We start from the raw sequence: 14,322 nt of genomic DNA on the forward strand, positions 1-14,322 counted from the left end.
AACATCTCAGGTCAGACAACGTATTTCTAAGTACCTTGCTAGTTTTTGTCTTAACATGAAGACAGTCTACTCGTGCCAGGGACTTTATCTCTCGATATTAGAATCCCGTCTCTTTTAGGGTCATTTGTGACCAAGGAGGAATTCCTGACTTGTCTTCCAAACCATCACTGCTACCAGCGTCGCCGTCATATCGCTCTAACAACTCCGCCTCTTTCGCCTCCATTTCAATCTGAAACTTCATCTCACCAGCCTTGATTTTATTTTTTGAATTCCAATTCAATTTTTTGTTTAAAGTGAAAGCTTTATATCTTGATGTCCACAAAAAAAATACCAAGCTCCGACATAAAAAGTTATTAGGGAGTTTAAGTAACGACGACGGCGACGCCGAGGAAACGTCGATCAAAAAATGATTTTATATATTATATCTACGAATCTCGCGGTACTATAAAGTTATTTACTTTGTTTATCACTGGCAAAACTTTCACGAAACTGAAGCTGGGACATAGCGATAACCTTGAAATAGAAATTTAAAAAATTAGCAGTCGTGGTTCACGTTCTTCAGAAAACGCAGAATTTGGTCAGTTCACGTTGTTGTTTTGCCTAGGACGGTAAAGAAATGTACGAAGAATTATAACGCTCGTGCACAGCCATTGTTCTCCTCATTAAATCTTTTGTTTAGCGACGTTCCCGTTGCCGTTTCCATCGTGGTTTTCTTAAACTTCCTATCATGATCAGACTGAAAACGTTTCAAGATGGCGGCTATATTAGACTTACATGGCTGTTTTTTGACATCACCCTCTTTTTAACCCCTAAAAGAGGTAAAAAGGTAAAGTCTGCATACGAGCCAAGTGGCCCATCAGGCCGGAGCTTATCCCGGTTTCTGTAGCATGAAGCGACTAGGAGTATTTCTACTCCCCTCTGGATGGGATGCTAGTCCATCGCAGGGTTACCCCCAGCATTAAGTTCGCCGGTACCCATTTCTACACCTGGGTGGAGAGAGGCACTGTGAGAGTGAAGTGTCTTGCCCGAGAACACAACACAATGTCCCCGGCCAGGCCTCGAACCCAGACCGCTCGATCCGGAGACGAGCGCACTAACCATGAGGCCACCGCGCGGCCATATTAGAGTAACATGGCCCATGCATGTTTGACATCATTCTCTTTTTCACCCGTTTAAGAGGTTTGATTCTACCATCCAGAGATGAGGTTTTACGTGAAAGTTTTATATCTTGATATCCACAAAAAAAAACTACCAAGCTCTGACATAAAAAGTTATTAAACCGAAGACGTTACACTTTGTTTCCAGATGGCGGCCATGTTAGACTTACATGGCTGTCGTTTGACATCATCCTCTTTTTAACCCCTGAAAGAGATGGGATTCTAATATCGAGAGATTAAGTCCCAGGCGAGATTAGACTGTCTTCACGTGAAGACAAAAACTAGCAAGGTACTAAGAAAAACGTTATTAGACCTGAGATGTTGGACTTCGTTTTAAAATGGCGGCCATATTAGAGTAACATGGCCGATGTTTGACATCATTCTCTTTTTCACCCGTTAAAGAGATGAGATTCTACCATCGAGAGATGACGTTTTAACTGAAAGTTTTCTATCTTGATATCCACAAAAAAATTACCTATTGATTGCTATTAATCCCAAATCAAACGTTTAAAACAATAAAGCTCTTTAAGTGCTTGCTTAACGAAAGAGGTTTTTCATCAACTCGGCCTTTGGGGTTGACTGATTATGAGAAATAATGCTTACATGGAAGTAACACTAGCTGGGTTCTTAGGCAAATGGTTAACACCCACCTATGAACACAAGACCAAACTTCTATTTATTGAAAGGATCATTTATTGTTTCATTAAATTTTACAAATTACCTAAATAGTCTAAATAATCATTGTACAATATTAATTTAATCATGAGTTCCAGCCACACATTTTAACACTTAATTATATTAAATTATTTGTTCAGTTTGGCAGTTTAAGCCCAAGCCCATATCAATGATTTGGATGCATTGCATATTCATTGTATTATGATGAAAAAAGTCAGCTGGAAATAACACAACTATTTTTGTTGTACTCTACAAGGATTCTATTAAGCGATAAACAAGTAGAAAAGGGGCCATGTCACCAAAGAAGTACAACTTGCTAAAGGGATGTCCGAAAGCGACCGAACGTCGATCGGAAATCTTCGTTTGACTTCGTGTCTACTTTCTCCGAGGCAAAAAGGTATACGCCAAATGTAGCAAACTTACACGTTTCTTCACTGCCACAGTGCTAGTGCCAATCTTGGAATCACGAGCACTGCCACTCGAGTCCATCAGTTTTCTTTCATATTTTAACCTATCGCCTTCAGTTTACACCGATAACAAGCACAGTATTGACATAGCCCCAGCCTTAATAATACTGTCTTCGCAAACAAATCATAATGAAACGGTATTTTGTGCTTAATTGATTCACTTCATTAGAGATAATTTCGTTATGACTTGAATTCAAATTAATTTGATTAAATGTAATAAATTCAAAGCGGACGAACGTCTCTCCAATAATATTCTTCTCTTAAACCTATACTTTACTCTCCCCAGAGAGGGTCGTCATATAATCCCGAATAACAATTAAACAATATTGGTTATTGACTCTCGTCAGCGAGATTAAAAACTACAAAGCATTTTGCATTAAACGTTATCACCAAATGATTATTAACGACGACGGAATTGAGTGCAAATCAAAGAATATTGAGGGATTATTCGAAAATATTAATTATAAGAAGAAAGAACTAATTAATTTATGTGGCTATCGACAGCCAGCATAACGCATTCCACTGTGTTGTCCGAGAATGTCCATTAAAGCTGTAGCATAAGCCATTACAATGGTTTTAAACGTGTTAGCTGTCAGCTTTGTCATGTCAGTTGAAACTCGTCTAGCCTGTCAATGGAAGTCACAAGTGTGTTAGTATTAAACTGCATTTATAAAATACAGTCGTTGTTTGCAATGCTTATTGCAATTGCACTAACCTTTTTTGTATTACTAGTATATTATTTCTTTCTCAAAAACCGATCGCATGAAAGCGCGATTTAATCAACAAGTATGATTTCTCAGGGCAATTAATCAAACAATATTATACATCTTTTACTCTCTTTCTCTATAAAACCCTGAGGAAAAAATGATCTTCCAACACCGTATCAGTTTCTTCATCTCTGAGTCAAATCGACGTCTGAGATTTAAACCTAAAGCCTACGTAATACACTGGGGATCCAGATCACTTTATATGGTGGGGCCCCAAATTTTTTCCGCCCCTTCGAGCCTTAAAATTAAGGTGGGAAGGTAAACCCCTCCCTGTGTATATCTAATTGGATCCGCCACTGTAGTAATGACATAGATGTCACGTTTCTCTGATAAGTAGGAAAAAATAAGCAGAGACACTAATGACCACTAGTCGCAATGAAACTTTTTGGACCGAACGGTTGATCATCACTACAGCTTCAATTTTAGAACATTAGTTTCAGCATGTGTTGATACATGTCTTTTTTTATCTTCAAAAGCTTTCGCACTGCGTCTGCGGGTAATGTTAACACCTTTTTCATTAAAAATTGAAGCTGATAAGTTTGATAAAGGCACATTAAACACGGTTGTGTTAGCCCTTTGTGGGAGTGAAAGGGGTAAGGGAATAGCGCTCGAAAAGTCATCTTTTCAAGCCCCCACAGTGGCTAATTAACCTTTTTGATTCTTGATCATAATTTTTAAGAGGAAGCATAGTTTTGACCCTGTGGTCTGTTATCAAAAAAGAAATCAAATTTCAATCCGAAATTAAAATATTAGCTAAGTTATCTTTGGAAAAAAAATGGCTTTGACAGTCAGGGCAATCAACTCCCTTAGCACTCACTCTGCCCGTGGTCGTCATCATCAAGTGCTTGCACTGGTGGGGGAGTGGGCCTGTCAAAAATGCTGGATATATCTTCGGGGAATTGTTCTACCTCCCTGCGAGTCTGGTACAAAGGATTAAAGAAACCGGGAGCCTGGTTATCTTCAGGCTCCTGGACAACAGGTTTATCCGGTTTCTGGGGGGTGTCGTAGATTGGCGCCTTCATCTCCTTGGCATCTGGTTTACCCGGTTTGATTGGAACAGAGTAGAGCGCACTTTCGTCTTGCTTTGCTTCAGATTTCTTCTTTTCCTGGAGAAAGGACAAGATATTGCGTAAGATATTTATAATTTTAGTCACGACGTGGTTATGAAGTTAGCACATCTTTGAAAAGGGAACTAAAAACAACGACAAAAACTAAGTAAATTTAAAATCTTCCAAATCTTCTTACAGCGATTGAGAAAGAATTTCAAAATTGATTCAAATAAGAATCCGCTCAGTGCCATAATTGCATTCATTCATTCTGTCGTTGTTTCGAAGACTTCATTTGACAGGCTCAACGGGCTTCATTGTTTCTTATTTGAGAAACATCGGATGCTTTTCTCCCTCTTTGGTCACTCGAGAGATCTTTTCCCATTATCGGATCCCAGAAAATCGTCTACAAGAAGGTATGAATGTTGGCTGGGTAAATACTTTCGGAGTTTCGGAAATCATTGCAGAAACCTGTTCCTTTCCTGGGGAATTTGATTGTTTAATTTTCAATAAACAATTTTATTCAAGGACACGTTTTCAACAGACGAGATAAGTGCAACGGAGAGTCCAAGTGGCGTCTTAACAAATTCTCCGAACTAACATTTAAACAAATAAAGGACGATCAGAAATTAAGACTAGTGTATCACTCGAGGAGAACAGTTTAGCCTAGTTCACACTAGCGACAAAACGATATAAGAGGGATGTTGTGCTGTTATGTCATTATGTCGTTTAGTCGCTACTGTGAACCAGGCTTTACTCATTAACATCTAAATCCTCACCTCTCTGTAGGACGTAAACATGGGATTGGTGAACCCGGTAGACTTAGGGGCCTCTTCTTCTTCATCATCTTTACCCTCACCTATTTGCTGGTTTTCTGGGGTTATGCTAGCGCGGTACATTGGATTATTAAAACCACGTGCGGATTCTGAACGTTTCACTGTCGGCTGCCCTGCGTCAGGCTCCAGGTAGAGCGGGTTGTCCACCATGTGAAGTTGCGAAACCACCTCCTCCTCCGTGTTGCCGTATATGGGATTGAGAGTTCCAGGTTCGTCTCCTAGCTGTTGATTGGCCATGTGATGCCGGTACATGGTGTCAGTGTAGCTGTCATCACTTTCTCTATGGCGCTCCTGTGTGATACATTTGCGCTGCTTCTCGCTTAGAGTATTTCGTCGGCATAGTATGACCCCTGTAATTATGACAATCAACAGGAGCCCCCCGATGCCGCCGACGACATAATACAACCGCATGCGCGTTGAGTGCTTCTGGTTTTTAAGAAGCGCGTCTTTGGGTTCTTTAACAACGCAAGATGGTATACCCAGATAGGCAACTTTGTTGGCCGTTGACTTGCACAGTTTATAGTTAAAGTCATCAGTTCCTGCGTCCGATGTAAAGCCATTAGCAATGCACGTGTTGTTCATACCGCACAAAATAATATCCGGAGGAACTGGGAGGAATTTATTCTTTTCATCCGAATACACAAGCACAATAAAATCCACCGGTGAAGATTTCTCTTCCTCTGCACTTCTCTTGACTTTGGCTTCGTGTTCCATACTTGGACTGACGATAAAAACATCATTAACAATAACCATCGTGGAATCATCTTCATCGTCTGTTATTTGCCCGAGCAGTAATGGATCAAGTCCTAGTATCCACTCTTCAAGCCGATATTGCCAATGCGGACTGGAGATGTTCTCGCCTTCAGGGAACTCCAAAGAGATAATGAAATCATTCGGAATACATTGCGTTGAATTGTACTTTCTGATGTTTGGTGGTATACAAACTTCTTGTTCTTCGCATGTTTTTTCCTTGCATTCCTCGGACTTCCGTTGACATTGAGGTCCAAAATATCCAGGCTCACAGTCGCAAGTGAAGGTGTTAATTCCATCCACACAAGTTCCCTCGGCGCAGGGCTCTTTCTCGCAGTCATCTATGTTCGTTTCGCATTGGTTTCCTGTATAACCGACTGAGCAATAGCATCTGTATTTGTTTAAGAGGGGGTCGCAAGTTGAGTCGTGTTGACAAGGGTTTGAAAGGCAATAATTGATGAACGTACAGTCCGAGCCGTTGTGATATCCACTGGGGCAGGTGCAGTTGTAATAATTCACGTAATCATGGCACGTACCGCCGTGGCTGCACGGATTCGGATCACACTCGTCTATTTCAGTGCAGTTAAGGCCGTCACGCTTGAACCCTTTGTTGCAAGGGCACGTGTAATTCTGCCAATCAACGCGACTGCACGTGGAATCCGGGGGACACGAGGACCACGCGCAGGGGTCAACCTTGGTCACGTGAATGTCAACCGTGCCGTTAAACGCTTCCGGGGGATCTCCGTTGTCTTTGGCTTCTATCAAAATTTGATAGCCTCGAATGACATAATCATTGTAACTGAGGTGTGACTTGACTGTCAGGTATGGCTTTTTACTGTCTCCTTGACTGACACCAGAAGAATTATCCCTGCATTTATCATCTAAGGAGAACGTATCTCGGTAATTGAGAAGCGTATAATGCACTCTTTGTGAGCGCTCGGGGTTTGTGGACGTCACCTGGGCCAGGCAGTAACCAATGGACACATTTTCAGGTACAGTGACGTTTTCGGGTATTAGTCTGATGTCATGGGGTGCCTCGTTAACGTCCAGAACGTTGATTGTGATGTCACTAGTGACGTCAAGTGAAGGTCCTGTTCCCTCGGGAGGCTGGTCTGTGGCTTGAATAGTAACTGTGAGGATTGCAGGCGGGTGAAGGTTCTCGTAGTTCAGGTATGACGGGTCTTTTACGACAAGGTAGTTGTCGCTGTTTACCTGAATGAAATGAAACGTATCAATTAGACGTCAATTTGAAACTTCAAGCTGCCGGTAGTTTTGGAAGCAAGACGGCACCTTTCTTCTCACAAATTTCATCAAACACCTTGACGATCGTCAAAAATACTCCACCGGGCGTCGTATTTTCAACTTTCTTCTCGGTGTTTGGAAATGTGCTAAAACACGGTCTTTCGTGTTTTATATATTACTTCCCAATACAACACGAGAAGATATGAAATGTTGGGTTACAATTCCATGCGAGTCCAAATTCAGGAACTGAGGCGATAAGACAGACAGACAGACAGACAGACGAAGAGACATCTAAGGACTGATTAAAGCACTTAAACCTCCTATCAGTCATAACCATACCCTCTCTGTTTTAAAGTAAGGTCTAACAGGGCTGTAGCCAGGAAAAAAATATGACTGAGGCAATGTCCATGGTTAAATTCTCTTCCTAGGTATTTAGCAGGGTTTTACTTTCCCCCTTAAAAAAGAAAAAAAAAAGGAGCCTCTTACTGGTTACTGCCCTGATTAAAGCTACTGTAAGTAGTAAAGAAAGTTATCGTCAATAGACAATTCAGCAAGTTGAAAATTTCTCATTCTATTCTACAGTTCTATCGTGGTACAACCAACAGACATTCTTTCAGTTGTATTTTTTAACGTAATTGAGGTGGATGTACAATGGCTATGTTACCTGGAAGACAGAGGAGTAATTTCCAATGACAATGAACGTGTGATTTTGTCCTATATCCGGGTCCTTACAAGTGAGGAATCCTATGACGTAACCCACGCGTACGTTTTCCTCCACTACAGTGGAGCCGTTCAAACGAATGTCAAAAGGAGCTTCATTCACGTCTGACAGCTGAACGCTGAAGTTTCTTTGCACGGAATATGGCGGACTACCGTTGTCTTCGCATTTGACTGCAACTGTTATTTGGAAAAAAATTAGAAAAAACTTCACATTTTGCCTCAGAGGCGAGTAATGTGCTTTAAACTTTTTAGCCCATGGATGAAATACTTACGTTTTACCATTAAAATGAAAGTTATTGAGTAGTATTTCCCCATAGTAAGCGGCCTCAAACACCCCCCTGAGGTGTTAGAAGGATTGTGATGATGATGATGATAATAATAATGATTTCCCCATAGTATTACAGTGTTTTTTAGTATTTTTTTAGAATGAAAATCTGGTTTGCAGAAAGATATAGAGGTACACAGCTAACAAAACATAACAGTCATTGGCTTACCTTGTATTGGAGTGCTCAGATGACTTTCGTAGTTTAAGACTACGCCTTGTTTCAGGCGAATCTCCGATGACGACTTCGACACTGAACTTATGTGAAAGTAATTTCCTCCCTCAAGAAGTTCGCAGTTGTGTTGTTGCGATATGTCCTGATCAACCACACTTAAGTTCGCCAGCGAAGTTCCACTCGGGCTGTTCTCGGGTAGTACGACACTGAACGAAGTGTTGTCGGGTGCCGACAGAGATGAGCTGAAGGTTATGTCCGACGGCACATCGTTGCTATCGAGGACCATTACAGACAAAACATCCTAACAGTGAAATCAAAGAGTTGACTTGTTAATAGTGAGTTCGATAAATAACAAAACTGGGTCAATATGTTGTCGAGATTTAAGCAATAGAACACAATTTTTCTCTTTCCATCTCGAGTTATAATAACACGAATGGAAATTTGGAAGAACGAGAAATTAAAATGCTGAGGGAATATATAGAAACTGTTTCCTTTTGCTTTTACGGACAACACTGAGAGAAAAAGAATGAAAAAATCCTTCGTTTGTATTCCTTTTGAAAAAAGAGATGAGTGAATTTTTGGCACTAACCAGCACTGGTGTTCGTCACAATATTGAGTTCTGGTTCTACAGTGACTCTGTCAAGCACTAAGCATGTGAGTTTTCTTGTTAAGGTTACATTGTAACGCTAAGACAAACCTGTACTGAGTATCGAGGGGATCCGTTGTCAGTAGCATTAATGGTCACGTTGATAACCGGCGTAGCCTCGTAATTCAGTGGCACGTTGCTATGCTGCAGCTGGTTTCCATCGACAGTGAACGCATCTGTAACTAAACAAATAAAGGATTATTAGACTCACCTTGGCCTTCTAACGGTAGTTGAAATCCAATAACTCGGTCTGGGGCGTGGTGACAAGACAAGCTCAAGCGTCGCACGATGTGTGATGGTGTATTTTGAAAGCAAAACAACAACAAGCTGGCTTCAGTAGGAAAGAAAGTCACACTGTGGTGACAAAAATGACAAAACAAGATCTGAACATACCTTGACTAGAAATGACCTGGAAGTGATGCGATTGATTTGCATCTTCATCTTGAGCCTGCAGTACACCTACAACCGCACCGGCAGTTGCGTTTTCGTAGATTCCTTTAGACACCAGACTGATGGAAGTAGGTGGGTCATTTACGTCAATCACCTGCAGCGAAATGATTCTCAAATTAAGCCCTTGTTCTTGGCTATTTTTCGGTCTGAAATTCCACATCTTTCACGAATTTTAAGACAACTAAATAAGACAACTAGACAACTTTAAATGCCTCTTTCTAGTCATTCTCCTCTTAATTTTAGTTGTTGTACTCCAAAGTTCCGAAAAAGAGCTGATCACTAAGTGGTGTAATAAATCTTACTTAGCTTACTTGTGATTGTACTAGGAGAATATCGGCCCTTGGCCTCTTCAGTTGTAAGGACCTCGCTACACCCGGGAGGCGATAGCACAGTTTGACCCTCGATATCGGTAACATGGTATATAAACCTTACTGTGTAATAATCCGTTCCATTTCAAAGCACCTACTAAGGATACATTACGAGACTGAGAAAATCTTTAAACATTGTTTTTACCTCTATCGTGACAGTGAGACTGGTGCTGAGAGGTGGGTTACCGCTGTCCGTTGCAACGATTGTCACGTTGTACGAGCTTTGTGTCTCAAAGTCAAGCGATCTGGTCGCTAGCAGGGAATCGCCAATCAACTTAAGTGCGTCGGAGTCCGGTGACTGGTCTTTGATTGCAAGTGATACATTGGCTTGTCCGCTGGCCTGTAAAAAAAAAGTTGTTTAGAACGATGAAGTGAGGGAATATTTTAATGAAAAACAAAACAAGAATTAAATGAAAAGAGTCGGGAAAAAAGTCAAAGGTTAATAATTCGCTAAAACAAGGCCGTTCCTTTTAGTAAATTTGAGTATAGGCTAATTCTGATATATTAAAATTCTAACTTGGTTCCGAAGATAAGGGAAAGAAAACAAAAGAAATTAATTATTCAACTTCGATATGATTTCTTTTGTTTTCATTCCTCTAAGCCTCGGAGCCACGTTAGGAGTTAAATATATCGAAATTAAATTGGCCTATTGAAACTAATTTTTGAAAGCAAATTCAAAATCTGACGAAATATAAATATATCGAGGCATTGCTCTTTAAGGTAGCTTCCAGAAAATTCAAAAAGCCTCGGCCTTGTCATGAACGTTGCATTTTTTAAGCCTGTGCAAAAGATCATTTGTTTTGATGACACCTCTATCCGGCGGAAATATTCTGACAAACAATTATCTTACCGGTAAATCAGGATCAAGAACACTGAGCTTGCCCACGAAATCCCCAGGGAATCCATTTTCTTCCACAGTCTTAGACGAGATGGTCAGATTATAGGGGGCCTCGTTCACATCCTGGACATTGATGGTGAAAAGTGCAGAGACGGAGAGAGGGTTGGGTAACAGCTCGGTACAGCTAACCTGAAGGAGAAAAGACAAATACTTTGTTTTATTTTAATTGATAAAAGAAGACCATTGGTAAAGATGAAATGTCTATTTGTCACGTTCGTGGGACAAAAATAAAATCTACGAAAGGTTCGAACCCTTGACCTCCCAGATCAGATATCGGTTGGACGCGATAACCACTGATAGAAATTTAAAACGGGAAAGAATCATTGATTGATAAATTGTTATAGATTAGCTTACGTTTACTGTGTACAAGTCTAATGCTTCGTAATCCACGGTGTTTTGTGCCACCACAAGAGTCACGTGATTAACAACCTGCAAAAGAGTTTGCAGCAATAGAGCCGTTAACGTCAGCGAATGCAACAAATTAAAATAAATACATATCGATTGATTCAATGGAAACATCTTTATATGTCCGGGTTCAGATTCAGAAGTGGAGAATTCGATCGACCGGCCGAATTTCTTTGACATTTGATCCTTACAGTGCTTCTCTCAGCCCTGATGTATGAATAGTGGAAAAACTTGACAAATTGAAGGGCAATGAATTGTCAGAGGGGAAGGGGGAGAACCTTACGTGGACAGTGCCGAGCATCCTATTAGACCGGTAGTACCAGCTGTAGCGGTTGTAGCAACATTCCTAGTCGTTGTAGGTTATAATGACCAAGTCATTGCATACCTTTGGATCAAACTACTGGTGCGATAACGTGTTAAACATTTGACCGTGCCAAAAGCTTTCAGAGAACTACTCCGAGTAAATGTTTCAGAAAGTATTCCCGTAAAGCAACACAATCGACGGGTACGGGAAGCTAATCCGTCACGAAGTGCAAATTTATAACATGATCTTAACCTCAATAGCACCAGCTACGATTTTCCCTCTGCCAAAGTGTCACTTGTTCACTTGCGCGTGTCATCTTTCTCTATCACGGGGAAATCGCTAACTACTTCTCCATTTTGGTGAAAAAACAAAAACAACAACACAAGCCGGCAAATTCGTTCTCAGGGCTCTTTCAATTTCAAGGCCCTTGGGAACGAGGTTGATGATCGAGCATTGACAGAATATACGCTTTTAGGTCTATTGCATACATACTTTAAATGGTCCTCCATCTACTACTGAACAGAGGAACTTCTGTAGAGGCAGGTGAAGATTGTCTGGGTCGTACACTGACAAATTGCCAACCACTGTACCCACAGGGCTGTTTTCGGGAACCTAAAACATCAAGAAAAACGAAGGGTATAGCGGAAAATTGATATCTTAAGCTTTACTGGCTAATGGCGTAGATCCGGAGACAGTCTTTGGAGAAGATCAGTATCAAACCTGTTAAGAAGTAAATTTGAAAAATAGCAAAAATATTGACCGAATGTATCGAGAAAGTGCTAAAAACTGAATTTTTCGAAAGATTTTCAAACCAAACTTGAAAATTCGAGCCTCACGTTATTATGCTCATTCATATTGTTATCCATTTCCATCTTCGTCAGTCATCCTCCCTTCCTATGGATTCATGTGAATTCTCTACTGCAGTTCTATCAAATCAAAGCACTATTGATCTGATTTAAGTTTGCTTTGTCCTAAAAATTACGCTGTAAAATCGCCAGCTCCTATTTTCAACGGTGTTTCGCTTTTCAGTCTCCAACAATACATTACCTGGTTTGCAGTCAGTGATATATTCTGCGGTTGTTCATTGGCGTTTCTCACGTTGACAACAAACGAGCCTGTCACAGAGTAAGGCGGGTAACCATTATCTGTACTGTTCACGGTCACCGTGTAGTTGGCGTACTGCTCGTAATCGAGCCCAGACTTCTGAAGGGTTATACGCCCTGAAGGCGACTCAACAGCAAAGAGACCAAGAAGATAAGATGAACTGCTGTAAACAACAACAAAAAAGACACAACAACACTTAGAGAATTGCAAGGGAAAAAGCTAAGATCTTCCGATGTAACTACAAAGGTACATTGCGCGCCCGCCATACCTCTGTGTGCGGTGTCCCCGGGCTACGACATCGACAATCTTGTACTGGTGCGTCTGTGCAACATCTTGATCAGCGGTGATCAAGCTCCCTATGTACTCTCCAGATAGGCTGTTTTCGTAAACACTTAAAGGAGCGCTGGCTGTTAGGTTCGTGGGCGGATCATTTCTGTCCCTGACGACTATGGTGAAATTCTTTGTCGTGCTAAGGCCTAACAAAAAATTTACAAATACGAATAATAATAAATAATAATAAACTATGGTGAAAAAGCCCAATGGTAGATCCGTTCTCCGATACAATGCAACTTTAAGCACATTTTCCAAAGAAGAATGGCAAGTTCTTGTCATAAAATTTTCTCGATAACAATTACAACGCCCCTTATCCAACGTAGCTACAGCTACTCGCATCACTGTAGAATGGCATCCTCTGGAGAAACCTATATTGCGAAGTCTCAGTTTCAAGTCCTAAGCCGAGCTCATCTTAGGCGGAAGTGATTTTGGTAAAGTGCTTTTCTGAGAGAACAACTAACCTTTGTTGTCCACAGATTTGATAACCAGCGTCCACGTGGCTCTAGCTTCGTAATCCAAGCCTCTTGTAGTATTGAGTGCATCATTAGCAATGACAAATGGAACGCTCCCAGAAGGATCCACGATACTATAACTAAACGTCTGTACCACGGTCTGTTCATTATCCGGGTCAGCGGTATCCAGACGTCCCACAGTGACGATCCCGGCATTCTCAGCGACCTCATTGTTGGATAGTGTGATGTCGTAGGGAGGCTCGTTAACGTCAGTGACGTCGACTTTGACAATTTTGCCGAAAGATAAAGGCGGGTTTCCACTATCGAGGCATCGAATATACACGCTATAGCTTTTCTTCTTCTCGTAGTTCAAACCACCGGTCACAATAAGAGAGTTTTCTGTCCCGTTGACCATAAAAGGATTATTGGAGGGATTTAAAACTCGACAAGAATGATTTTGCCAGGGCCCTCTAGTTCCCTGATCGTCAGGGTCTATTACAGTTATATTGCTGACCAGTGTGCCTTTGGGGCTATTTTCTGGGACACTTGTCGAGGACAAAACGAAACCTGTTGGTCGCTCGTTCACATCAAGCACCTGTAAACAAACAATTCGCAGCATTAGATTTCTTCACTTTTAAGATATATTAACTGCAGTTTCGTTTCTAAGTTTTAGTTGCTCTGTAATATTAGCTTAGATTTTCTGTAATGATGTCATGATCGCTGTTGGCTCGTTGAAATTTTAAGGTGACCTAAAATCACCCGTGTAAACCAGGGGAATGGGAAACTAGTGCAAAATATGTTATGTAAATAGGCCGTCTACCAACATCACAAGACGAGCCTTGTCCTGGAGCCCCCAGGGAAAGAGAAAAAGGGGACGGCCTGGGAACTCATGGAGACGGACCTGGAAGCAGACATCAAGAGATTGGGGCTGACCTGGAGTCAGCTGGAAAGGAAAGCGCAGGACAGAGATAGCTGGAGGACTCTTGTAGTTGAGGGGTACTACGCGAAATTAAGTAAGTAAATAGGCAATTCCCTCCCCCCACACCCCCCCCTCCCAAAAAAAATTCATTTTTACAAATTATATAATCGCTAGGCTTTTTTTCATTAGTTAACCTGAACCACGGTTTCTGTGGTTGTGCTATTAACTGCAGTTTCGTTTCTTGAATGTTAGTTGTTCTATAATCCTAGCATGACGTTTCGAAGCT

At 41.2% G+C, this 14,322-nt stretch overlaps 1 protein-coding gene across 12 annotated transcripts in view; it reads right to left on the minus strand.

Moving 5' to 3' along the window:
* Positions 1–1,827: 1,827 nt before the first annotated feature.
* Positions 1,828–14,322, minus strand: part of LOC110049282 (protocadherin Fat 4-like) — a 67,073-nt gene continuing 54,578 nt past the window's right edge. For 9 of the 12 annotated variants that reach the window (XM_089295783.1, XM_089295785.1, XM_089295784.1 and 6 more), the window contains exons 21-33: positions 13,127–13,712; positions 12,601–12,808; positions 12,276–12,495; positions 11,721–11,840; positions 10,874–10,948; positions 10,472–10,648; positions 9,767–9,961; positions 9,197–9,347; positions 8,855–8,985; positions 8,155–8,458; positions 7,605–7,837; positions 4,892–6,910; positions 1,828–4,172 (exon numbers count right to left, since the gene is read on the minus strand). In XM_089295783.1, the coding sequence (XP_089151909.1) occupies positions 3,873–4,172; positions 4,892–6,910; positions 7,605–7,837; positions 8,155–8,458; positions 8,855–8,985; positions 9,197–9,347; positions 9,767–9,961; positions 10,472–10,648; positions 10,874–10,948; positions 11,721–11,840; positions 12,276–12,495; positions 12,601–12,808; positions 13,127–13,712 (4,719 nt within the window). In that variant the 3' untranslated portion in view covers positions 1,828–3,872. The remainder of the gene's footprint in view (positions 4,173–4,891; positions 6,911–7,604; positions 7,838–8,154; positions 8,459–8,854; positions 8,986–9,196; positions 9,348–9,766; positions 9,962–10,471; positions 10,649–10,873; positions 10,949–11,720; positions 11,841–12,275; positions 12,496–12,600; positions 12,809–13,126; positions 13,713–14,322) is intronic. The other 3 variants (XM_089295781.1, XM_089295777.1, XM_089295778.1) reach the window with 2 other exon arrangements.

Source organism: Orbicella faveolata, unplaced genomic scaffold, assembly GCF_042242905.1.
Source record: "Orbicella faveolata isolate gen_17 unplaced genomic scaffold, um_ofav_v1 contig_26, whole genome shotgun sequence".
In the NCBI taxonomy this organism is placed as follows: Eukaryota; Metazoa; Cnidaria; class Anthozoa; order Scleractinia; family Merulinidae; genus Orbicella; species Orbicella faveolata.